Source organism: Anser brachyrhynchus, assembly GCF_964034855.1.
Source record: "Anser brachyrhynchus genome assembly, chromosome: 27".
In the NCBI taxonomy this organism is placed as follows: Eukaryota; Metazoa; Chordata; class Aves; order Anseriformes; family Anatidae; genus Anser; species Anser brachyrhynchus.
Genome location: NC_137720.1, coordinates 5,255,617 through 5,282,257, shown reverse-complemented (window position 1 = coordinate 5,282,257; position 26,641 = coordinate 5,255,617). Strand labels below are relative to the sequence as shown.

At 45.9% G+C, this 26,641-nt stretch overlaps 1 protein-coding gene across 2 annotated transcripts; it reads right to left on the bottom strand.

The window, feature by feature from the left end:
- Positions 1-34: 34 nt before the first annotated feature.
- Positions 35-26,641, bottom strand: SRPK1 (SRSF protein kinase 1). 2 transcript variants are annotated; one of them, XM_080569073.1, is made up of 16 exons: positions 26,335-26,641; positions 26,172-26,232; positions 14,805-14,923; positions 13,500-13,608; positions 13,066-13,153; positions 12,778-12,865; positions 11,208-11,314; positions 10,402-10,567; positions 9,327-9,352; positions 8,621-8,834; positions 7,911-8,339; positions 6,364-6,464; positions 5,334-5,441; positions 3,904-3,973; positions 3,376-3,468; positions 35-2,608 (listed from the first exon to the last, which is right to left on the bottom strand). In XM_080569073.1, exons 1-16 carry the CDS (start codon positions 26,624-26,626, stop codon positions 2,424-2,426), a joined length of 2,256 nt encoding a protein of 751 aa, XP_080425199.1. In that variant the 5' UTR covers positions 26,627-26,641; the 3' UTR covers positions 35-2,423. The 2 variants fall into 2 exon arrangements, with proteins under 2 accessions (XP_080425199.1, XP_080425200.1); XM_080569074.1 differs by lacking the exons at positions 26,172-26,232; positions 26,335-26,641 and adding an exon at positions 18,345-23,100.

The following is a 26,641-nucleotide window of genomic DNA, read 5'->3' as shown; positions in this document are numbered from 1 at the left end:
CTATCTGAGGAAAAACAGACCTACAGAGGGAACATGAGGAATAGGGCTTATTTATTAAATAATCTGTTTATTGTATGGCTTTCACAAAGAAAAAAGACAAAGCACCCAAGTAGAAAGAATAAAAATGTATTTTCCTTCAGGTTTTAGACTGACACAGCAAGTACAAATCCTTTAGTGTGAGCACTTTACGGCAATTTGGAAATTTAACAAACCCCCAAGTGAACGAGCACACGGTACAAGACTGAATCCCGACAGCTGCTTCCGCAGGTCTTCAACTCCCGAGCTGGCTCCAGCCTTGGCTCCCACGGTAAAAAAAAAAAAACATCCTCCTCCGGGCAGGGGTGCCAGGGGGAAGGGAAGGATGGGAAGGGGCTCTCCAAGTGTGCAAACCCCTTCTAGGAAAAGTTCTTTAAGCAGCCAGCCTGAAGTACACGAGACGGGGTGACCTTTCAAGACAACAGAAATCGTTTGCCCTGCCAATGTAACTTCACAGTACGTGGACAGTGGGGATTTGGGAATCCAGTCCTGTCTGCAGTCCTCCTGTAACAGAGATGGAAGTGACACGCAGCTGGAAAAACTCCAGGTGAAAGGGGGAAAAAAAAAAGTCAGATCGGCAGTTCCAAACTCATTTGGTACGTTACCTTCCTTTAAGTCTAGATTATATGCATAGAGAACCTGACCTACCCCTACAAGAACATGCAGCATGATTTGCGTTAATCAGCCCAGCCAGGCACCGGGCTGGAGGAACTCTTTAAGTGGATTAAACGACCCCAAGGTTTATGAATGAATTCTCATGAACCTGGATTTCCAACACACACACACACACACAGTGACGTGTAACAGCGGTCTTGGCAGCTTTGGCGACGGAAGCGTCTCGGATAGCATCTGCGCGGCCTCCGGTACGGCAACTTCTGTGCTCTGAGAGCTGCCACGAATCCAAAGGCCTGTTTGGTCCAGGGTAAAGATGTGCCTCTGAAGTCTCAACACTGCCAAACGTTGCTCGAGAGTAGGATACGCTGCGTCTGTAACAGGAGGGGCAAGGCTCGAAGGAGCCATCGTAAAACTAACAAACGCCACAGTGATTTAACTTTAAAAATTAACCCACTCAATTATTACATCCAGCCTCCTCTGAGAAGGTGATAGAGAAACCCCGCAGGACATCATTAGTTGGGGGAACTCTAGAAACAGCTAATCCAGTATCGATGTGGAATCCTCTTCCACCTCTCCTTGTGCTGACGCCCCAGAAAATAAAAGGCAATCCCATCCTGGGAAGTTATTTCTGAAGGTTATTTCTGAAGGCCAGCACCTGAAGCAAAATTAAAGGAAATCTTTACTTTCAAGCACTGAGTTCTGAAGCCAAGGGCTATAGTGTGGCTGTAATACAGATGCTGCTGCCCTTTCTTGGAAAAAAAAAAAAGCAAACAGTCAAAAATTGAGAGAGAATACGCTGCATCAGTGAAAGCCAATCTGTCACTGGTACAGCAACCACGTCAAGCAAGGCAAAAAAAAAAGTGGCAGAAAGGGATAAAAACCAAGAAATTTACAGCTCACTGAAACGTTAGAAGTTGCCTGCAACAAGGCTACCTCTCTGCAGCCAAAGGGTGCGCCCATCTGTATGCTGAGGGTTGTGCGTTCGGTCAGTTCCAGCTTCTGCTCATTTTCCTTGTCACCTTTTAGTCACAGGCTCAGGCATTAGAGAACAAGGAGAAAGCATCACTGAATTCAGAAACTATTCTGACTAGCTGGACACAGGAAGGGGAAAAGTAAAGGGACAGGGCACTTCAGAGGAAGAAGCAAATGATACTAAAAAAAAAATCTAGATTTAAATAGCTCATTTCAAGAGATTTAAGCAGCTAGAACTAAAGAAAAATTATGTGACTGGAAAGCAAAGAATACAGCAGACACCTAGAAGATGATGGAGGATTTTGAGGTCTCTGCTCTACTAGGAACTAACACCGCCTCGGTGCCATCTGTTACCTCTCACCCCGTTGTTAGCTACCGGGTGAACAGCGGGAAATGGACTCCTGAGTCAGGGAGATGAGGATGAGTTCAGATCTTCACATCCCCCAGCGATTTAGCTAACGGAGCAAATCTGAGCACCGGTGAGCTCACATCTGTAACAGACAGCGCGTATCGGTGAGGAGACTCAGGAAAAGCTTCGTGTTCTGGTTAATTAGTCTTTGGCGAAGCCCAATCAAGGCAAAACGCAGCCGATGCCCACTGGCTGAGGGGAGCCCCCAGTGAGTCACACAAGCAGCCTCAGCAGAACAGGTTAGATTTATCTAAAATCTCGGAAGCCTTGAAGGAAGAACTTCACACTGAAAATGAACAAGGGAAAAAAACGGCTCTGGGGAGGGGCAGCTGGGTGTGTGTATGCTATGCTGTAAACCGGAGTGTAGTGCTGTGGCATTGGGTCGAAGCCTCTAGGAGTTAAGCCAGGGGTGCCTGAGACACTCTGCTGCCGTCGCTCTTTTCTCCGGGATCAGCTCCAGCATTGGTAGTAAGAAGTCTGTGAAGGCAGCTGCCTCGTCTTGGGACCACTCGTATTTTTCCACCAAGACTTCAAAAAGGCCCCAGGGCTTCAGTTTGGTGATGTGCTTCAGGTCACCTGAAAGCCAAGACAAACAGGTTTCACTTCAGCCATTCCGCGACCACGACCTGCAGGACATGCCAAGCAGCCAACAGCACAGACCGAATTCAAAAACTCTTCCAATCAGTTGAGCACAGGGAAGATGCAATTGTGGGGCATGCTGACGAAAGAAAAATGATACTAAAACCACTTTGCTATCTGCTTTTGAAGATTGTTCAAGACGTACTTTTTTTCTTTCCTGCTATTTCTGATCCTATATCAGCAAATATTATTTAACTTTATTAAATCACCAGTTATACGGTTTGACATGACAGATAAACATTGTGCCACTGACTGGAATACACGCTGTACATGCAGCACTGTTGGAAGAAGCTAAACACTACTAATAGAAGTTGATTTTTTTTAATTATTTATTATTTTTAAATAGAATTAACTAAGCCAAGAATTTCTTCTGGGCTACGCAGGGCTTTAAGATTAGCAACAAGGTAAAATGTGCCCTTAGCAACATATCTCAGCATTCAAGGCTCTAGGTAAGTAATTATAATGGAACAAAGTTGTCTAGTGAAGACTTTAAAGATGAGTACATATTTATATAAAATATTTTATATGAAGATATATTATATTTTTATAGCAGTTAGACAAGAATGCCTTATATTTAGCTGCAGTTTTACAGAGAAAGCCTTTCGTAAAACAAAGGAAAGACTTAAAGATTTCCAGCAAGGCATTCTTGTGTATTTGGGGTGTGGGGCAAGGGGGTAAGTGACATTTGCTTCATTTCCTTTTACCTTTTTTGGTGAAAAATTCCTTGGAATATTTTCCTGCTAAAATGAGCTTGCGAGGTATTTTCCCCAGAAGTTCTATGATCAAAGCAATGTGATCTGCATTTTTTCAAAAGAGAAGACAATATGACATCCACACAAGACAGCTCTCTCTCTATACCCCAGTTTCCTTCCCTGGAACATTGAAGACAAAGATGCTACCTCCTTCAGAAATCACTTTGGGATGCACCTGAAATCAGGTTACAACACGCAAGGACAAAAAGTTAAGAGGTATGGTGGGGGAAAAAAAGGGGACGTTTGCAGGGATGATCAGTTTGAGAAGGTAAAGAATCCAGGGGTTAAAGGAACAGGCAGCACCAGAACAAGAACTGCAAAGAGTCAAGCACAGTTGTTGTCCCTTAACATCAGTAATTTGGATAAATAATCTTTATGCAATGGGCCTTTACGCTGCTATCTCACAAGAGAAGGCTTTTTCTGAAGAAGGATCCTTTGCCTTTCATGCCCCATTTTAAGAAAAGACTTAGCCAAACGTACCTTCATCCCGTGAGTAATCTTCTCCAGAATGAGGCTCAAACAGATAGTCTCCTGTTGCTAATTCAAAGGCCTAAAACAGAAACAGGCACATTATGTCACTTTAATGCGCTTCACACACTGTTAGAAGCACTGCAGGTTGATTCTGCGTGTCTCTGCCAGAAGCATGCTGGACAGAAGCAAAGTGGTCAAAAGAATAAGCTGGGAAATTCTAGTATTCCATTACCATCTTAAAATGAGCCATTACTTCGTAACATTTTAATAACTGCATTAAAAAACATCATAGGCACATCTATAATAAATTTTGGATCGCACCGTACTACAGTAAGCTCATGTGAAATTGTACAAAATAAAGGCTTTTCACATGCTTAGCTTCTCTTTTGTCTCCAGAGCATTCTGCAAAGTGCTGTCCAAACTCTACCGATATTTTTACAAAGCTTTCCCTCCCCAAAACTTCCTATGTTAGAAGGACATCTTTCAAACAGCTCATCTCTGAACATTCATCTATAGACATGAAAAACATGTTTGAAATGAGGAAAAAACCTGGCATTCATTTCCACTTACCACTCCTAAATTCCATGACACATTTACCCTTTACATATTCACTTAACAGTATCTCTGACCGTCTGTATTCTTAGTTTTCTGTAAGGACTGCTGTAGAAAAACTATTGAATTAGGCACTCAGAGTAACCACTGTAATATTTTGGCCCCACGTCCTGCAGAGACAACATGCCCCAACTGCATTCCATGTTTACCACATCCATCAAAATCACAGAGTATTTTCCAAGACAGCGAAAAGGACTTTGCTCAATATTTTCCAAGCTTAAACTATAAAAGCCAAGCTGTAATTTGTAGAAAACACAGAATGGAGACACCAAAGAGGCACACGCAGTAACTGACTTTTTTTTTTTTTTAAAATCACTACGTTTGCCAGCTTTTACAGGAACAGCTTCAGCCTTGTCTCAGCATTACTCAGATTATGACTCCAAACATGCAGAGGATGCATGAGATTAAAATACGAAAAGATACTAAAGACATCCGTGAAACAAGACTGGATGCAGCAAAAAAGGCTCTTTATATGAAGACTATCTTCAAAATTGCATAGTTGCTTTGTTTTTCCAAAGAACGACATTACAGCGTAGTTGTATTTGGAATCTGCTGGTGTTGTACAGCAAAACCCTGACTTTCAAGGGAAAAGCTACATGTAGCAGAAAAAAATAAAACCAATTTTGGTATGGAAACATGGTATTTCGCAAGTCTGGATGTTGGCTGAAATACTGATGGGTGGGTTTTTTTGTTATTAGCAGCTTTTTTCCCTCTTTTTTTTTTCCAGACTTGGCTAGTGATTCAGCAGTCCAGAGTGCACAGCACACGAGTTTTTCCCCAAATGCTCCAGAGCAGGGGTCTGAAAGCCCCCGGCTGACACCACTCACCATACACGCTGTGCTCCAGATGTCAGCAGGGGTGTTGTACCCCGATCCTATCAACACCTCCAGGGATCGGTACTGTCTTGTCTGGATGTCTTCAGTGAAGTGCTTGTGCTAAACAGAACAAACGTTTTACTGCACAGCTGGAGATGGTTTAAAGGAAAAGAATCAATAACCTGGACAGCCAGACCAGATCAAAGCTCATTCCCATCACACTTCAACTGAATTTTACATCTCTGTTAAATATTTCCGTGTATTCCTACAAGCACGGTTTAAACGGTCTACACGAGACACCCCTTAAGTAAAAATCTGGCAATTTAGAAGCAAAGCAAAGAGGCAGAACAGGGAAGACAGTTTCAGAGTCTGCACCCTCTCCTATCAGATCATGATAGAGAGGCCGTAATTCAGCGACGTGAAGCCAGGTAAAGCAACACAGGGACAGCAGCCTTGCCAGATGCTGCAAGCCTGCCATCGACCTGAGTTTGAAGCTTTCCTTTCCTGTAAGACCTCAATTATTTTGCCATTTTAAAAGCCATATAAAATAGACATTTCTCCCATTTGAAATGTGAAACACTTAAAAGCAGCACAGGGCAATCATCAAGGAATAAAACCATTTACGAGTCTCTTTCATGTGCTCGCAAATCCAGTGAGATGGTTTGACAAGCTAATAAACTACACAACGAGGCGCAGAGCAATTCTTTTCAACTTCCTCCAGAGGAGCTACAGACTCCCTCAGAATTTTCACATATGCAGATTTCTACACATTAGATGTGACGCTGTTCAAAGGCCTATTAAGAAGTAATCTAATGACCAGAGGCACCCAAAACACAGGCTGAAGTCTGACGTTACAGGACAGCTTCTTTCTTTGTATCCCTGCTCCATGTTTCCTTTTTTCCCCCCCCAGCGATTTCAAATTATCACAGCTCTCACAAGCAGCCATAAAATAGAATCTATTTTATGGATTCTTTTCAATCTTGGCATACCGCAAATGAATTAGCGGGTTTAAACCGTCAATGTAAAAAGATTTTAAACTTACCACCCAGCAGGCATTTCCTAGGTCGGCTATCTTCACTTTAAGCTTATCTGCATTCTTGGGCTCAAGAGGATTAAGAAGGAAATTCCCAGCAGTCGATTTTCCTAGAGGCAACAAGTACAACAGCTGATTAAATCTACATGGACAGTACCACCGTCTGTCATCCAAATCCTACAGCCCTATCCCCACCCAGGAGAGATTTTGCTTTCAGATCTGAACTTTTCCCTCCCTAAAGCCTGCGATATAAAAGTCAACCTCAATCTATGAGCAAAAGTCACCACCATTAAGCAGAAGGGCAAGAAAGCATACGCAGGAGTGACTGTTTTCCAGCACAGACCTAAAGGTTGTCTATATCAAGACAGGCTTTTTAAGTAAGGGCACTGCCAGAAGTTAAACAAGCCTCTCAACCCTTAAGAAGTCTTCCCAAATCCTTGAAGGATGGGAGTCCACAGATAATAGCATCTTCTTGACACAGCCATCAGTCACTGCAGCAACACAGACGGTTACAAGAGCTAAAGTATATATTGGGAAAAACCTCAATGGACGTGGTGGAGAGCAAAAATATTAAGTCACTAAATTACCTCCAGCTGTAGCTCTCAAAAAGCAATTTGGGAGAGAGTTGCGAGAAGCAAACACACCTAGTTATCTAGCAGGGGCACCCAACTAAACACTGTCCAAATTTCAAAGTCTAAGTTTCACTTGCTGCTTTTTCACACGATTCCCTAGCAGCACTGCCAAGAAAACGCTACAGAAAAGTTTAAAAGAGAATTACAAATGTGAGTTTCTGCCTCCTTCTCCATGCAGATATACTTGACCTGACCCTGACTCGAGGATACAAAAACAGATCTACCAATTGATGCAGGTTTTTAAACATGTTCCAGGTTGTTTGTTTTTAACTGCAGTACATTACCGGGTATCGTATCTTCTAATCCTACAAGCTTTGCAGCTCCCACACACGCCCGCAAACAAATCATATTCAAACAGAATTATTGAAGTGTTCTTTTTCCCCTACGCTGTATAAACTGTTTCAGTCTGCTTGCATTTCCAGTTCTGGGAAACCATTTACTCATCTCAAGTAACCGAGAGCAGTTAGCTTTTACTCCACGGTACGAACAGAACAATCAGAACACACTTAACTACTTATCCTATAATGTAGCAACCAGCGACAATTTGTAGATTTAAGCTTCAATTTGTAGATTTTTATGCTTCTAACTATAGCGATACCTGATATAAAGGAGGGAATGTTCCTATAACGAAAAACAAATGTATAAGCACATTTGTCGTGTTTATCAGTATACTGAAGCAGAAGCACTTATGCATTTGATAGTCAAAATTAAGGTATGGCTACAACTGGAAGGTACAAACGGCAGAACGTCTCGGGGTAGGACTGTCAGGTAAATTACTCCTGGCAGAAAAAGGTTCAAACAGGTGGTTCTGATCACTTCAGCCTCCAAAATGGAGGTTTCTATTAATATTCTGATGAAGTGTTGTGATACAGCTCCCCCGCATCGAGGAGAAAGGAGCCCTTCCTCATGCGGCTCCTCTTGTACCTTTGTTATCTGATGGGCTATTATTCTCATTCTCATCCTCCGAAGGGATCTCTGTCCGGATGCTTTCTTGCAAATGGCTGATCTCCTGCTCGTTGAATGATTGCTGCTCGCTGGGCGTAGGCTGACACACCATGGAATCCTCCGAAACTAAGGGCACGAACGAGTCCGACATTGTTGCTTGAGGCCTGTTCTCCGTGTCACCATTTCGCTGACTGTAATTACAACTATGGAAGTTCTCCTTCTTCTGGGCGTGAGGGTGATCGCCACAGTCATTGGCGTTGTGAAGGTCATCCTCAAGTCGCACAGACCCCTGGTTGCCAGAGTCTGGGAAGTCCGTCATTTGTATCACTCCGTTGCAATTTATTTCTGTTACGCATTTTTCCACATTGCCTTCCATATGAATAGACTGCTCGTGCACAATGACTTCAGCTGCAAGAGTGGAAAAGGAGAAGAAAGAGCGTGTCTAAACAAAGTAATAGCTGAAGCTGTTCAAGAAGGCCTCAGAAATACATAGCTCTCAAAATATAACTCTACACAATCATTCATTTATTTAGTTTGAAAAGTAAGTTTTCCAGCTTCTTTACATGAGTAGAATGCAATGCAAACATCTTAAATGATAACGGCCACCTCTCCTAAGAATGCCCACTCTACTCATGCCATTGAGTGAAAGAACACAGCTCTGCTACTCCAGCAATACTTTAGGTCCATACCTGTCTTTTTGCCAACCTCTTCATCTGGTGGGCTAACTTTTATGAGCATTTCCAGAGGGCTCTGAGCTTCTTCCTCCTCTTCAGGATGCGTTTGCCCAGGGCTTGCTTCCTTCTCCATTTCCTCTATCTCTTGCATTCGCTTCTCTAACAGCTCAGCCTGACGTTTCTGCTTCTTTTTCAACTTCTTTTTCTTATTCTTTGACATTTTGTCAGCCTACACAGAAGCAAGCAGGGAAATTTGATTCAGTATCTCATATTTCAATAAATCTAAGGTAAGCCAAGTTTTACTTTATTCTAGATCTGAGAAAGCAGTCTGGGATGAAAACTCTGGAGACAGTTCTCCTCCCAGACACAAAGCAAATATTCAGGTTTTTGGAGTAGTTGTCTTTTGCTCGTCTCACTGCATTTATGTCCTGAGAAACCAACAGTATTCACCAAATGAGGGATCCCAGACTCCAAAGACAGTCAAACAGACCTCAAAACCACCAAAGAGATTTATTTGATGGTGATATATTTGAGACAGACCTACCTACATTTCCAAGACAGCATTGAACCTGGTGCTTTTGTCTACAACACACACAAATCACGCTTTTCCTTCTGATCTTATTATAGGGTTGATTTTCCTTAATGCCGACTGGATTATGAGACAATGCGGGTGCTACTTAGAAGTTGACAGATACTTACACATGAAAGCTGTTACACTTACTGGTTTTGGCTGTGGTGCAGTGCTCACTGAAAGGGAAAGCAAGAGCAGTAAATCAGTATGTTTATATTCAAAGACTGCAACTAGATTCTTATCTTAAGGTGTTTCCTAGGTGATCTGGTAACAACACTTTAAAGGTATCAATCAGCAGATGTTACTTTAAATGTTCATTTCTCTATGAAAGTACAGCAAGAATTAAAAAACTGAGAAAACATTAAATAAGTAAATGCATAATTAAAATCACAGATTGCACACTTGCTTGACTGATACCGAAGACTTACACTTCCTGTCATGCAGCTTCATTTGCTACACATATTATGCATCTTACCGAAAAGAAAATGCAAACCAAAACATTAAAATACCAAATCTAAGGGAGTTTTCCTAACCTAACCCAGCTAAGCTATGTTGCAACAAGCTCAGCTAAATGCTGATGTTCTAAAATTAAGACCAACAGAGCCTTCCAATCTGCACTGCAGTAGCTTTTGAATAGTACCCGCAGGTACAGATGGATATTCTCAAGAATAACAACTGAAATTTTGCCCTCAGCTCTTTAGGGACCTCAGCACATCAAGGAAGCTGTTCCTATTAAAAGTTTTCTGACTTCTGCCAACTGACAGCTCTAACACGTAAATCACCTTGTTGAGAACTTCCCCAAATGCATTTTCCAGCATCATGCAATGAAAGGAGATAAACCTTTGTAGAAAACGCAAGAACCACCTCACTACATTTTTCACTCTAGCGGTATTCTGACTGTGTTAGCTTTTATGCAGTGTGTTCTATACAAGACTGACTGTCCTACCACCTTATCTATGCCAGATAGATTAAAAAAATACCTGCATTAAAAGCAGCTGTCAGCATGAATATATCCTCCCTCCATTTTTCTTACATTAATGACTACCTTCCTGAGCATCTTCGAGGTAAAATGACTAACTTCACAACTTACGTTTGGCTTTTGCAAGTGTTACTCGCATTATTTTTCCACTGTACTGAATTTGGAAGTTTTCCCTTATGAAATCAGTTATGATTTAGGGGGTGAGTAGGGTTGGGGGAATAGCACCAACTTTTTTGAAAAAAGCACCTGCAGAGCCGGATGGTGGGGGAGCCCCAGATCTCTGCCACTCTGTTGCTTCTGCAGCCAGCCTGCGGATATACTGGTCATTCACACACAGAAGAATGTTTTCAGGTTTAATATCTGTATGAATGATCCTACACTTTGTGTGCAAGTAATCCAGCCCCTGAAGAACCTGCAGACGAGAGAGAAGAAAATCAACTATAAGAAAAGGCAAGGAACTCTAAAACTGCCCGTAATGGTTAGCAAACCTCGAGGAGATTTTTGTTTCAAAATATTCCACGTTAGCGTTAATGTGACCAGTGGTTATTAGAATTCCAGAAAACACAGATCTGAGTAAAGATTTTTAACTATGAATTTAAAATAGTGCCTCATAACTTAAGTTACTGCAGTTGAAAATAAAATTTTAATACCCCACAATAAAATCATACTTTCCTCCTCCCCTCTACCTCACACACAGAAAGATGTTTCTTCTTAGGCAACCAGCCAGTAGGAAGAACAGGTTCCTCTTGCTTTTCCCATCCTTAAGCACTGTACTTACTGTGACAATTTAAGAAAAGAATTACTTGCACTTGTGAGGGAAAGAAGAGGGTAAAAGCAAAGCTGATCTCCTATCATGGTTTAAGTGACAGAAAATATGTATCTGTAGCGGGAGGTTTTTGTAGGAGAGAAAGGAAATAACCCAAGAACAACTTCGTTGCATGAGAGACATACCCCTGATTTTTAATTTCTGTTTTCTTCTGAAATTTTTTGCCCCACCATGAAAGAGTTCTCAGTGGGTCGAGGGTAACAGTGCAGTCAGAACCAGAACATACCTGTTTAATGATCTTTTTGACACAAGGGAGTGGAAGCCCCTGGTAATTTGACTTGATGATCCACTTCAGTAGATGATGCCCTAGAACTTCAAACACCATACAGATATCTGGAACCAAGTCAAGGAAAAAGATGGCCATCCTGACCCAAGGAGCCCTCAATTCCCAGGACTAAGGATCAAAATAAGCCCATACCAATCAATTGTTTCTGCATTAACGAAAACTCATCCTTCTGACACAGCTCAGAGCAGCTGCACTCCTTAACAGCACCCTCCCATTACACACATCAGTGTTTTACCCAAAACCTAAAATACAGAAGGACAGAGCTGGTTACAACAATGGTCCTAAAGCAGCAGTAGCAATCTCCTGCTTTGGGTGGAAGCCAGCTACACAAGCAACCATGCATTAGTATTTCCTGCTAGTATTGAAGCAGCTTCAAGCCAACAATGTAAGCTTTGGAACTGTTTAAACTCTTGCCCCGGGCAAAACTCAATGCCGGATCTCTCTGTACCAGCAGCACCTGAAAATATCAAATTTCCATTTCATAAGTCATCCTCAGAACAATTAAATTACTTCCTCCACCCTGCCTCTTTACCAGCAAAACAAACTTTTTACAAGCCTGGACTCCAATAATATTTACATTATTTGTCTATAAGATCTCAAACAGTTACAGTCACTACTGACACGTTCAGTATCATGCTTTTGCTTTAACAGCCACACTTGTAGGATTTTATTATACTAATTTTCTTCTACACTTGAAGGAAGCATGCGTTTCACAAGTGAGAGTAATACCTCAAGTCAACATTTGCTCAGTGCTAGGTTCTGGAAAAAAGTTGAGGAAATATGTTACGGGGCTACTTATTTTCAAAGAGCTTTAGAAAGTTTATAACCTGCAGCCTGGTAGTTTCCACTGAAATAATGTTCAAGATGCTGCAAAGCGGGAAGATACAAAAAAAAGGCTAACTTGCAAATTTTAAGGATTCATTATTACAACTTCCCACAAATAACTGCCTACTAGAAGGTTATTCACAGAACCGCAGGAGATTTTTCAAAGCAATACACTTTATACCTCTTGGTATATATACCTTGGTAAAGGCCGAGGTAAGATGCTACCCTAGCTAGAAAACCACCTTATCAAGTTACAGACCGCGTATGCGCTTGCTATTTTTAATTACTCGTCCTGACATTCTGTAGTGCTTTAAACAAGGAGTTATTACGAGGCTGCCTGCAAAACTAAAGGGTTGAGACAGATGGGCACTCTTGCCACAAAAGGTACCTTGGACATTACCTCGGTCCTGATTCAGAACTGAGATGTAGCCACGCCAGCAACTCTTAGGTTGAAAGCATGACTAAGCAGCACTGTCTCTGTGACTTACGCATACTACGTCAGGCTCAGTGGCCGTTCCAGCTTGGAGCTCTGCAGGCAGCTCTAAGGCTCACAAAGGGCAATGATTTCCCAGCAGGATTCCTCGGGCAGTGAAAGGGATGCAGAGGCAGTATTTACCAGCCCCTGACGTGATGGCTACCCAGGGAACTCCCACCTCTACGCCTTTCTTCTAAAAAAGAAGGATACGAGAGCCATTAACTCCTGAAATCTTGAAGTCATCTAATAACTGAACAACTCTCTCTTTATTGGGATCGTTTGGATCACTGTTGCGGACCTGCAGAGAAAAAGAGGGTTAGTTTTGCATGCCTTAAGGTAATTACTAGGCAAGAATATATTTTGAAGAGCAGATCTACTGCAATAGCGTGAGGTTCTTACCCAAAATATTTACTGCCACATAATCCAGAAAGATCAAGGATCTGACTAATCTGAACTCCCAAAAGCAAATTAAATTGAGCCTTGCTCTCAGGCACTCACCGATTTTAGCAACTTGATTTCATCCAGTGCTGTCTCTGTGTAATGCTCTGCACTCTTCACCACTTTCATTGCCACAAATCTCTTCCCTCTATGCACACACGGTAAGTAAATTAGAGACTGTTAGCACTCATACGCAGAAGTTATTCTCCAGGATCATAATGAGTAGCTCTCATATGCAAGGGAATGATTTACAAAATCATGGAAAAACAAGGTTTAAGGACTCTTGTGGAGACTTGGGCCCCTTTTTATAAAGCATCCATGCTAGTCATGTCTCACAAAATGAACTAATATCAACAATGAACAATATTAAAAAGAAACTTCTGTATCAGGATATAGACAGGCACGTTCTGTTTTTATCTAAATACAAACAGATGCACGTTTGTGCAACCCTGGGGCTTCCTGCCAGAAACGCTGGCTAAGACAGAAAGACTTACTGGATGTCCCAGGCCAGCCAGACAGTGGAGAAGTGGCCCCATCCCAGCTTCCGAATCACGTGGTATCGTCCGTTGAAGAGATCTCCTATTTTCACAAGGTGATAACCACCTAGAAAAAACAGTGGGAAGTTGATATAGCAATAGAGCACGCAAGTGCTGAAGAACAGGTATGGGGAACAAGCATCACAACTCGAGGCAGACTTATTTGATGTGTTTAAATACGTAATCATATAAACAAATGCAAATGGTTCCCTAATTGGATTTTGCCCAAACAAATATACAACATATTAGAGGAAGAGCAGTGAAGAGCTCTCTATTTGACTGAAAAGTATCTTTTTAATGAAACTGAGCTAGAATGACTGACTTTTCCTCCTTTTCAATGTAGATCGTTGCTGCAGCATCACAAAAAAAATTCTTCAGTGAAAGCACCTGAAGTTCACCAGGCTAACAACCCTTGGAAAATGCAGCTTGTGAATGTTCTGAATATCAGCACTGCTATTGCATGCTCCTTCCCCATCAAGTGAGAGCACTCCAGCCAAGATCCCAACAGAGCTTCCATTGCAACTGCTCTCCTGCCTGAAAGGCACACTGACATTTAACTTCACAACTGAAAATAGGAAAGCTGTGTACTCCTAGCATCCCTCAGCTGGGGGCTACGCAGGAAGATTCCACAGCTGAAACATGAACACATGAAAAGGCAGCGAAAGATGCTAGTTCTCTCCCATCCCTTGCAGAAAACAGAACTAGCAGAAGAACAGAAGTTCTAACTGCTCAGCTGAATTTGCATGATCAGCATTCCGGCTACTTAAAAAATTCGCTATATTAAAAAGAATAAGCCTGACCCTCTTGGTATTGAATTACACATTGTAATCTTTCCATTTGCTCTGTATTTGCAAACACAAAGTTATCTGATGCATGGTTACTAAGATGATGACTTTTTAAAGGGAAAGAGTGAATAATTTGAAGTTTAGTTGAAAGTGGCATTCATTTTTTTTCCCACCATCAGAAAAACGATTGTCTGCTTTTACTGATTTTGAAAGTCTTCTGGCACAGAGAAGAAGCTAGAAGCGTTGAACATGCACTGAAAACAACTCTCCAACTCAAATCTTGACTGACAGAGGCTACCTTAGAGAACATTTCTCTGTTTCAGGTTAGCTTGAGAGATGTGATTATCTTCACGCAATTTCAAAAACCACTTAAGATAATCAGAGATGGTCTTATTTTCACTCCCAACAGCAGGTAGGAAAACTAAGGAAGGTCTCCATTACACTGAAAAACCTACACCTCAAACAGGTGAGTTCTCACCTTTACAGTAATCATTTGGATCCTCTTGTTCATCGTCATCTGATCCCAGGATTTCCTCCTCTTGCTCTGGAAGATCGTTCTCGGAGTGAGCAGCAGGGCCCCGGTGCTGAGTGTCGGGTCTGAAAGAGAACAGTTAAGTCGCACACGTTACACTGCAATTCAGGAGCTTACGTTTTATAGAAGGGATTGCTGATAACAGAGATGCACTCCTCAGCCTTCAGATAAACTGGTTTTCACTTACATGCTTTTAATCCTAAGGTAGATATGAACGGCTTTTCATGCACTAGCGAGAAATGCAATTTAAGGTCCTGGATTCACTTTTATAGTAGAATAAAAAGAAAGTCCAGACAAAATGGTGAGTTACAAGCTTGGCGATTCCATGAAAACGTTAGTTTCTTTTATCTCTTATCTCTCTTTTATCTCTTTATCTCTCTTATCTTCTTTAATCTCTTTCTCTTTTCCCTTTAGTCAGTGAGGATTTTTCTACAGCTAATTAAGATTTTGAGATGCTATCTCACCAAACCTGAAGATTTACATGCTGGCGAATGCTATTTTGAAGACCAGCACCTATTTGATTTTTTTTTCCGAAGGACTAAGAATTAAATCTTGTTTTAGAACTTGTACCCTTTGCCCTCATCTAGACATGAAACGACCATTTAACAATCCTTTTTCAAAGGCTTCAGAGCTCTAAGATCACGAACGTTGCCCTTGATTCCTCCAGTTCTCACGTGGAGGCTGCACTCGAGCTCGTCTCCTCGCCCAAGGTTCGCTGCAGCTCTGAACTGCGCAGAGCGGGAGCACAGAGATGTTCCGCAAATCCTCCTGAGAGCTTGAGACTGGACAGGGATTGAAATCGGGCACCGAGGGGTATTTTTTTTTCCTGCTCCTACATTCATAAATAAAACCGTTAATTTTGTGTCTAACTTGACACCAAGGGCGCAGCTCAGTTCCTGCACACAAAGATCCCACTGGCAAAGGCCACCGCAGTGCCCTTGTACCTGGGCACTGAGATCCCCGAGCTAAAACCCACTGCTGTCCCTGCCGTGCCCCGATTCCTTCTTCTCAACGGCACGCGGCTCCCAGCCAGCCCAACAGTTTATAACAGTTTATAACACGGCAATACTGAAATAGAGAAGGTATTTACTTCACAAAGCCTTGCAGGGAACGGTCAATTCTCTACAAAGTTTAATTTTCAATATCCTTTTGTAGATAGCAAGCGTTTGTAATGAAAACAATGCCTGTAGCTCATTTGTATTGGCAAGATTTAACGGCCAAGTATTGCACACCAACATTAAGCTTCCTTTTCCTAGAAGTACAATCTTAAAAAAAAAAAAAGATGGAGTTGTCCAAAGAGGTGGGTACCAAAATTTATTTCTTTACAGCAGTGACGTACGAGCACAAGATAACATTCTTCACAACGAGCCTGTCACTGTGAATTAGTGGAAGCTTCCTGTACTGAAGCTATTGTTCCAGGGAAGCAGCAGATGTAACTGATGCCTTCCACCACCCTCCTTCAAATGCACCTCATTTTGCTCCAAGGATTAACTGGTGAAACAGCCACTGGTTATGCCAGGGGATACGCTGATGTACGTGGACTTTTGGATGCAGCTTCCACAGCTCCTACCTTGGAGTCGGGCGTCGCACCCTGGCCGTACCAACCGACCTTCAGCTACGACAGAACTGTAGTATTTCATTTTGTAGCGGTCACGCAACAGAAAGCACGTTCAGCATTTACCTACTACGCGTGCACTCTGCTGAAATCGCGTATTAAATACATTTCTGCACGTGAGATCGATGTGTATCTGCCGTACCTGCAGAGCACAACAGGAAGAGATCACCCTTTTTGATCCGATCACGACGGAATTTGCAGCCATTTACAACAAGGGACTGAAGTTCATTACGTCAGAGACGCACCACAACGTCATCCCCGCCACAACCGCACCGCCCGGCGTTTCCTTTTGGTCTGCTGTCAGAGCTACCAAGCCCTGGTTTGGGAATTCAGGAACGGATGAGCAACGCAGGGTCCTGGTCCTGAACGACACAGGACCGCCGGACAGACAGACCTGCTGCTGCTGTCAGGCTACCGAGACATTTATCAGCTACCCCGGAGCTTGATCCAGCCCCAAGGTGGCTTGTAATAGATCTTTCTTCCTCCTGTGAGCCACAGAATTATGAACTGGGGGTAAAAAAAAGGAAAAAAAGTCTTGGAGGCCAGAAATGTACTTTAAAAGCGCTGCACTCCTACGGGGACAAGCAAGGTACAGTCACACCGTCCCCAAATTAGAGCAGGAGGCAAGAAAGGGCCGCGGACAGAACGGCTGAAGGGGAGACTGGATGCTAAGATCTATCAGACCCTATAAACAGGGCAAGGAGCCGCAGGGCAAGGAACTGGATAGAGAGTTTAAGGAGAACTGAAGCCCAGCAGCCACACCCGTGGCACAAGCAGCGAGGAGTAATCCTCCCAGTGCTGCTTCCAGATTTTTGTAGCCGTGCAAGACGCAGCACAGAAGGACGGACTCAAAAGCAGATTCATCTTCCAAACCAGTGATGTGGACAGAGCCATCACGCTGCCCCGCCGCCCCGGTGCTTCTCGGTAAGGGGAATTTCACGCACGAAGGAAGAAGGTGCTGGAAGCACTCGAACCCAGCCACTCGGAAGCTTTCTGCACCCTCGCAGACGGGGCTGGCGAGGCACGCCGCCGAGAGCCCCGCGCGCAACGCCGCCTGCAGCCCCATCTCAGCCTGTCCCGGGGAGCCGGGGCGATTCCTGTGGAGCACCGGTTGGCATAATAGGTTATAAAATACGAGAGAGAGCTGTATTCAGGTCACATCCATTCCTACAGCGCTGTTTGCTTCATGAAATCACCTCCAGACCCTCTCGTTTGTTGCCTTCCTGGGCAAATTCACCAGGTATCATGCCACCACCTCCTTCCCCCAAGTGGCCACACCAACTGCAGACAGGGATTAAAGGAATCTCGATCGGTGCAGATCAGCGTTAACACCAAAGAAAAGCTGATGCACAAACCCCCGGCCCTCAGCTGCCTGCGTCCCTCACGCAGGCAGCTCTCCAACAGGCACAAAAGGCTGCTAAGGACAGCAAAAAATCCCTACCCGGTATTTAAAAACGACAGCAGTTTCAGCAATATTGCAAAACAAATAGATAAAAAGCCTCTGGGAAAAACTGGTTAATGGTTTACATTTAAAAAAAAAAATCTAGTGGTTTAGGGTACTTTTTTAAAACCACCCCTGTTCTACCTGAAAACACTTCTATCACCTTTTACTTTTGCTCCCTCGATGCACTGATTCGTCATCAGAATTCACTGGATTTGCAGTTTTTCCCACAACTACAAAGCAGTGTTTTACCGAAGGAGACGGAACAGCAATGCCAGGGCAAAATGCCAGCTCTTTTATGGAATTCACAGGAACCTGTACTGGAGACCCCCCCAAAAAAAAGTCCTTATTCTCTCAGGACTGCCCGAAGAACTGCAAGTCACGAGACAAAAAAAAAAAAACAAAAAATAAATGAAGAGGGGGAACCTACCTGCACGAAGCGCGGCCTCCCATGGATAAAGATATTCCCGGAGCCAGCCCAACCGTTTTGGAAAGAGCCATCAAAGCTCAGGGGCCACGCTGCCGGGGAGGAGAGGGGACATGGAGGGCAGGCGGAGGGGCTGCTTCTCCCCGAGCGCAGCGGAGCTTTGTGCGAGGGAGGCGAGGGCTCTGCCTCCACCACCTAGCTGCAGATGCCCAGCACTGCATTGCAGGTAAAGGGCCTCGCAGCACGGCTGGGGGCTGCTCTCAGCCGGTCCCTCCCGCAAATTTGGTGCGTTGGGGGGCCGGGCATGAAGAGATACGTCTCCTCCTCTTGATGTTTACCTGCGTCGATCTTCCCTCTAATGAAACGTAGGGATTCGCTCAGATCCTTCGTTTCATCTTCCTGCACAAGCCGGTTTTATTTGCCTATGCGGTGGCTCAGCGGATTCAAAGCCGGGATGAAGCTGATGGTAATTGCCGGCAGCTCAGCCCCTTTGATACAGAGGTGCCGGTACGATCACACGGGAGAGCAAGGGCGTTCAAAGAAAAAACGCCTTTTCTGAAGTAATTCCAAGCCTCTCCCATCCAGGGTTACAAGAAAAACACATCCTTTACGGTCAAAAGCAGCATAAAAAGTTGAAGGAAGAGTCAAACCTCCACCAGATCTTAAAGAGAAGCGAGCATTCTGCGCAGCGCCAGTCCCCTCTCATCTTCCTCAGACGATGCAGAAGATCTCCTGGCCATCTCCTGGCCCTGTTCGGCCTGCTCGTTTGTGCGAGCCGTGGGGAAGCAGGTCAGCAGCAACGCGACACTAGCAAGTAATAATTTAGAGACTCTGCTAGGAAGGGATGGTGGTGAGCAGAAGGCGCTCGGAGGCCGGCTCTGCAGTTCTACACCGAGAGCTTTAAGGAATTAAGATTCAGCTGACTCCATACCTGAAAAGCTCGCTGCATTAAGAGCTGCCAGAGCTCTTCATGGTGGAAGAGGTGCTAGCAACACGCAGGTTTTCCTCTGCAGACACCGTTTTGCTCCTCGTTCATTGCATTTATCGCCCAACAACCCCGCTCGCCCCTGCGATGCAGGGCGGGGACAGAGCAGCCGCGTGGAGGAACCACGGCTTCGATCGCTCGCTCCTTACAAAGGCGTTCAGGGAGCTGAGAAAAAACTTGTTTGTATTCCCTCGTCTGTCTCCCCAGAGAGTTGAGGAAAAAAAACAGATTTGCATTCCCGTGTCTGTCTCCCGTGGGATCACTTCGCTGGCCCACCCACTAAACGTAAGGTTAAGACACATGAAGAAGCCCTGGTCGCACGAGGGGCGCGCTCTTGCAGGTTTGCTCCGAAGCAGGCTCAAATAGCCAAAGCGGGGGGAGCACGTCCTGCGGGTGAGCACAGAAAAAAGGGAAAAAAAGGGAAAAGCGGCGCTGTTCACGCTGCTCGGCACCGGCACCGCCTCCGCACGCAGCTTCACTGCCACAGCTCGGGGCGTGTTTCCTCCACCCTGATAACTTACGTACCAAAACGCTTGGGAGAGGTGCTTGGGTCTCCTATTCGAGGCCAGCGACTTCTTCAAAAGAAGGCTCTTCCCTTGTCCTTAAAACACTGGAAACGCGCGCTACGCTTCTACCTGCTTTGAAGGGATACAATCCGGACCCTTCCTGCCCTCACCAAAGGCAGCAAATACATCTAGTCCAAATCACTTTTGTCACACCCATCAATCTCACGTGTGAGCAAAGGAAAAACGCTTTCCTTAGTCCTTCCCTCCACCTCACATCGCCGTGCCCTTGGTATCGAGGGGTCTGAAGCCGTCTGCAGGAAGCCAAGGACGATTGCTTTCCTAAGTGATTTTTACGCCGCCGGCAGCACTAGAAGTTGTCATTCCTTCTCCGGGAGCTGGAGTTACACACGTGAAACTTGCACCCTTAAACATAATTCATTGGTGAAATTTAAAGCGATGAGCAACCCGGCTCACCCCGTAGGACACGGATAAGAACACCCTAATGCCCCTTCCACCGTAACCACCCGCCCAATGACTTCCAGGGCTGTAGAGCAGGGCAAGACCTTGCTTCGAGTGCTGTCAGGGGTTTCTTGTTTTCATTCGGGGGGAAAAAAAAGAGACCTGAAGCTCCATATGGCGTGGTGAAAAGCCCAGATTTAAAATCTCTCCCCCGTTTTCACATCTGTGCATCAAGACGACGTGTCTTTAAGGGAAGCGAGCTTGCCAGGCTGCATCTCATTGCTGTTCCTCGGTGTGCCCGCAGTTCCAGGACCGTGTTAAGGCACATCGAGGCAGAAGCACGACTGCTTCTACTGCCAGCCTCCAACGTGCTTACCTGAAGGAGGTCTGCAAGCAAATCTTGCATTCAATAAACACCGCCACTGTCTAAACTCAAACTCTGAGCATGAATTCAGGTCTGTACTGCAGAAGTGCTTCCCTGCTTGTGTACACCTTACCCCTTCTACTCAATTTTCTAAGTATTTGAGGGAATTTGGGAGAAGCATATGTTGTGGGGGAGCTACGAGCCTATAACCCCCATTACTTTGTAATTAGGCGCAATTCATTTGTTCTCCCACCCCTACTTTTCTGAATAAAGAACTGGCAGCTGCTGCCAGGACGGCGGATCTGCCGTGCTTGCTGCTGCAGGTCAGTCACTCCAGAGCTAGAGCTGGAAATCGAAGCAACGATCGTGGATCATCGCTGAGAACCTCCAGGACCAGTTTGGGAACATTTCGTTCCAGAAGAACTGAAAGCAGAGGCACCGAAACACACTTTTGTTTAGCAGAGCAGTGGGAGTTCAGTCTGAAGGTAAGTAATAATGAATTTCACATGACAATGCCGCCGATGTACAAATAACAGAGGCAATTAAGTTTCTCGCTCCCCATAGCTACTCCCCCACAGCAGCACTTAACGAGCTGTTTGGAGAAGCGTCTGCCATCCCAGCTACACAAACCCAGGACTTCCATGGAAACCAGCAGAGCTTACGTTATGTCCTGTCATGCTGAAGTCTGATCATCGCTTCTGGATTTGAATGAAAAACCTCGTGGGCGAGGCATCAAGTCCTGACTCTCGATGTACGTTCAAAATACTTACAAAAGACGTGGCCCTGGTATTAATTATGAAAGACAAGTGGGGAAAACAACCTGAGATCCCGATCCCAGGCAAAGGCTTCAAGAAGCAAGAGAAACTGAGACTTCAAGAGGAACTGCAGTGTGCTGTCAGAACTCCAGGGCTCTCCAAAGACAGCAAGGAGGTGATAGGAGCAAGAAATGCAGTAATAAACTGGAAAGAGAGTAAAGACAGAAAGATTACTAACTTCCCGGTCTGTCTGCATCTAGCGATTCTACTGTTTTTCAGTTGCAGAGGAAGAACGACGCGAGGCTTCACCGCATGACAAGAATCTGGCCAGAAGATTACAGATAATTGTAAACATCGCCTTGAAGATGCTGAATATCACATCCAGTTGGGAAGAGGGAGAGGAATCAGGGCGGTGGCACTGCACCAGCTGAACTCTGCCACTGCTCTCCCTCCAGCACCAAAGGGAGCTTGAAGAATAATTTAAAGCCCTGTGAAAAAACATCTCCCACTCAGCAAAGCCGGTAAGGATCAAATAAATTCATCGGCGCACTCCGAATGAGAAGAAAGCACTGCAGTCACGCACCTTTCTCAGAACACACCACACGTTACAGCTGTACGGCCACCGTTACCTTTGCAGTTATTTGTGCCTGCAGCAATAACACGTTCTGCTCCGAGGCTCACTCAGCTCAACCCCCTCTCTCCTTACTCACAGAACTGCTGGTTTTGTACACGACGAGGCCAGCTTTTCCTGGAGCATAAGTCACTGCTAAAGCAGGACACTAGGCTTGAAACACCCAGTTAACTAGACAGCAGACAGACTCGTAGCCTAGTTCTAATAATACACTTCTTTTCTTCACTTAGGGAAAAATGGGATATAATACGCAACTATTTGTTCTGCTCCTTGTTTGTTTAAGTGCTTTGAATCTGGACAGTTATTTTTCAGCCTAGTTTTTAAGCCCTGGGTCTTGATCGCAGAAGTAACCAGGAGTTGTTTTTTCCAGGACAAAGAACAACTTGATCATGGAGCGCTTGCAACCATGCAGACAGAAAAAAGCCACAGACCAGAATTAAAAGTAAAATATTACTACTCACAAGCGCCTAATTCCATTATAAATCAGAGCCATTGGGAAAATGCATCTGTAGTTGTATTTCAGGTCAAACAGAAGCACGATTTTGTATCAAACCCGTCATCTTCCCCGCTTACTGGGCTCTCGTTCACACAGCACGAGTCTCACAGCGTAGGAAATGACACTTTGAAATGAAACTACCCAAACGCACGTGCCAGCATCGCTTCGGGCAGTTATCAGCCCTTCCACCTGCACCAGAGCTAACTCAGAGCAACAGTCCCATCCAAGCGGTACCCAGGGGGCGTCTCCAAAAACCAAGCCTTGAGAAAGCCTCCTGCTAGCCCGCGCTGCTGCTTCCCGGCACAGAGCGCCCGGGCGTTACAGCCACACGTGCTCCGCGCCACCAGCCCCGCACGGCAGCAGCCGCCTTGTGGCTGACGAAAGCCGGAGCTGTCGGCACACCCGTCGCACCTTTCTGCCCATCCAGCACCGCTCACAACGCTCCGCCACGCAGGAAGGGTGTTTTCAGCTCCCTAGAAGTCACGGGAGGAAAACCAGCACCAGAACCGTCCCCAGGAGAGCGCGGCGCAGCTCCCGACTTCCCCAAGCACCGCTGCGAACGCTACACCTAGCACGTCTGCTCAGCTCTGAGGGGAACGCAGAACTGTTCCGGATTTTGCACAATCAGGCAAAAACAACCACTTGAATTCACCCCATCAGATCCAGCCGCCTGACAAGCGTATGGTTAAACTTAAGAAAAATTTAGTAAGAAAAAACCTTAAGCCTACAAGCTCTTTTTGTTTGTTTTGTTAAAAAAGGCTTTTTTGAACAACCTTGGGAATCACCTGATAGTGCCAGAGATCTTCCCGCCTCACAAAATGATGAAGTTAATATATCCCATACTTTCCAGATAGCTTTCAGCAACATTATCTTTTGGCAGCAGCCTGTGTCGCGGTAGCCTACATGCCAAACTCCCCACGGTGTATTAGGGACTAGAGCTTTTTGACACGTGTATTTCCTGACACTGATAAATAAGAAAAAGACCAAACAGAAAGTTGTCTCTCGTTTTCTAGAATGAATTTTAAACAATTTAAATTCTATTTCCTTTACGATGGAAAAGACAGAGAAGAAAATGAAATAAATGTCTCCCTCATGGCCACAAAGCAAGCCAACAGCCAGCGTTAGACCTCAGGGTCTCCCTGTGCTTGGGCTTGCTTTTCATCCCCCAGCTGTTCAGCCGCCACTCTCCCTGCCCTCCCTCCTCTTCCTCCTCCACTCTCACAGAAACGGAGCTGGGCGACCGGTTCGCAGCCACAGCAGCCTCCCAACTCCGCAGCAGCAGAGGCAGGACAGACGATCGGGCTAGGAGAAGCTTCCTAAAGAGATTTGAAAGAGCTGGTTTAGTGATTCCTCCAGACCACCAGCAGATTTGGGGTAACTTACTGGAGCGGGAAGACACGGGTACCTCACACCCTCATATTACCAAGCACCTTTTCCAGCTCTCTTTCTGCAGAAGAGAACATTAGAATACGCACTCACTCTTTCATTGCTATCAAATAAAGCTTTTAAAACGGTAGGACGAGAAGTCAGAGGAACAGACTAGGATTCGCAGAGAACAAACAAATTGGTTGACCTTGCCATTAAAAAAAATCTTATAAATGGAATTGTAATTAGCATTTGCAAGGGTTTACTTTGTTTAAACAATTTAGCCTGGTCTTCTCCGAACCTAAATAGCTGCAATTTTCATTACTGAATGATGAAAAAGACAATTTTCCAGTTTTATACTATGCACAATTATTTTAACCTTTAAGTGTTGTTTTCCTTGTTTTTAGCCAGATTGGATCGACAATAAAAACACAAAGCAGGTATAGTTCGCTTCCAAAGTGAAAACAATTTTGAATTGCTTTAAATTCCTTCAGAACATTCTTTGCCTTTTTACTTACCCACGAGGCAGTTCCTAACACTCGCCAACCCTAATCTTTTAAAATCAGCTGTTCCGTATAGGAAAAGTTACAAGTGATCTGACCAACTGCCATCGAACACGGAGGACGTTTCACGTGGCGTCAAGTTTAGATTTTGTGGAGAAAGCCTTACAACAATGCAGTTAAGCTTATTTTAGAAGATTTAAGCAGAGCAGCTTTGTATTTAAATAGCGTAAACGGTTCTGCAGCTGGGCCTCCAAATCAGAGGCTGACGCTGGGTCTTTTGCACTGTGCAACGTAAAGCATGAAGTGCCTGCGAGCTTCTTTAACTGCCGAGGTAAGATCTAATAAAACAGTGCTAGAAAACAGAGCTGAAGCATCTAGTTTCAGAAGGTAAGCACAACGTTTTACAAGCAGTATACTTCTCCCCTCAAAGCAAGGTTAGTGGCAAGATCAAGCAGCAGCACCGGACAGGACCTGCCCTAGCTATGCGGTTAAAGAGGATTCTTTATTTATTAAAAACACGCCGGCACTGGAAGCTATCGTTCAACAACTTCAGGATTAACACGTAAACAGTCCTTGCCACTGCAAACATGGTCAGCATTGGTTGCCTGCAGCTGGACGAGGAAAAAAAAATGAAAGTAGGCAAGAAGAAAATGAAACACATGATTATTCATTGGGAAATTAGGACACAAAGATCAAGGAGAAGCTCTTCAAAACCTGTGCTAAGGTTATCTTCAAGAGATACCAGAAAATGTACAAAACAGTGGGGAAATACAACACGCATCTCCCAGAGAGAGAGCAATGCTCTTCACCCCTCAGAGCCCTGCCTGAGAACAGCCGAACCTTTTGCTGGAGACAAAACCAACCCGAGAAGTTCTAAAAAGACGTGGGATTTGTCAGAGGAAGTGACTAAGAAAGCGCTACGGGTCTGAAGACAGACACCCAGAACCTCCCGCCCACCCCGAGCCTCACTTCGTGCACCAGCAAGCGTAAAAGCTGGCGGGTACGGAGCTCCTACAGAAATAAAGGGCATTTACAGAACGGGCTCGGGGATTTACATCGCCGCTCACTGGGAAGGAATCCGTAAGCAGCACTGAATGCAGCACTTAGGGCGGCCCGCTGGAAGCCGTTGTTTAGCGTTTAGTCGAGATCCTTTAATTTTTTCCTATCTGCATCCAGCCGTTCACCGCACAGAAGGCCCTGCAGGGTTCCTGCGGTGGGAAGGAAGCCGCACGAGAGCATCAAAGCTAGAGAAGGACGCGAACGAGGCGCTCGGCTCCTGCGATAAGACTTGAAAAAGGAGGGGGGGGGGGGGGAGGGGGAAAGGAGCAAAGGGAGCAAAGGGAGGCCGGTGCCTACCCCCAGCGGTCATGGGGCTGCTCTGAGGGGGGGGGAAATGGGCACCTACAGCCCCGGGCTGGGGCTCGGAGCCCCCTCACGGACCTCCGAGCGGCTCCAGGCGGCTCCGTTACCCCCCGGGGCTCCCCCCAACGGAACCACAAGCGGTAGGGGAGCGGCGGGGCCTCCCCGTCCCCGTGAGGAGGAGCCGAGACCTCCCCCCACCCCGAACCCGAGCCTCCCCCCTTGAGGCCCGGCCTCTCCCACCCCCCTGGAGGCCGAGACCCCCCCCCTCCGAGGCCTCCCCCCCGTTACGGTCCCGCCCGGCGGTGCTGGGGGGGGGGGGTGTCCGTGCCCCCCCCTCCCGCCCAGAAGCCCCCTGAGGAGACCTCGGGGGGGGGGGGGGGGGGAAGGCCGGGCCCCCCACTCACTTCCTCTGCGCCTTCTCCTTCTTGGCCTTGGTCCGCTTCTTCCGGGCCTGCAGCGCCAGCACTGCGGGGAGAGAAGGAGAGGGCGGTGAGGGGGGCCGGCAGGGAACCGGGAGGGGTTACCGGGGAGGGGGGGGGGGTTCGGGGCTCCCCTCCCGGCCCGCACCTTTCCGCTCCATGGCCGGCAGCCCCGTGGGCCCCCCGCGCATGCGCGCCGCCGCCTCCCCCTGCGCCACGCCGGGCCGCGCCGCGCACGCGCCGAGCTTCGCGCGCCGCCGCCGCCGCCGAGCCACCACGCCCAGCGCCGCTCCTGGCTCCTCCCCCCGGCTCCGGGCGCTGCTGCTGGAGGCGGAGCGAGCCGCGGAGGCCACGCCCCTCGCTCGCTGCAGGCTCCGCCCCCGCTCGCGCGCCGCGGGGAGGGGCTCGCAGGGAGCCGGCGCCGCCTCCGGCAGCGGCATGGCGCGGGGGGGGGA

Excerpts from the sequence above, each read along its gene's own strand:
- SRPK1 (XM_080569073.1), bottom strand. The coding sequence starts at position 26,626 with ATGCCGCTGCCGGAGGCGGCGCCGGCTCCCTGCGAGCCCCTCCCCGCG. Across the intron at positions 12,866-13,065 it reads AAATCAAGTTGCTAAAATCG|GTCCGCAACAGTGATCCAAA; the intron begins GTGAGTGCCTGA and ends TTTTCTCTGCAG. Across the intron at positions 11,315-12,777 it reads TTCAGGAGTTAATGGCTCTC|ATATCTGTATGGTGTTTGAA; the intron begins GTATCCTTCTTT and ends ACTTGGTTCCAG.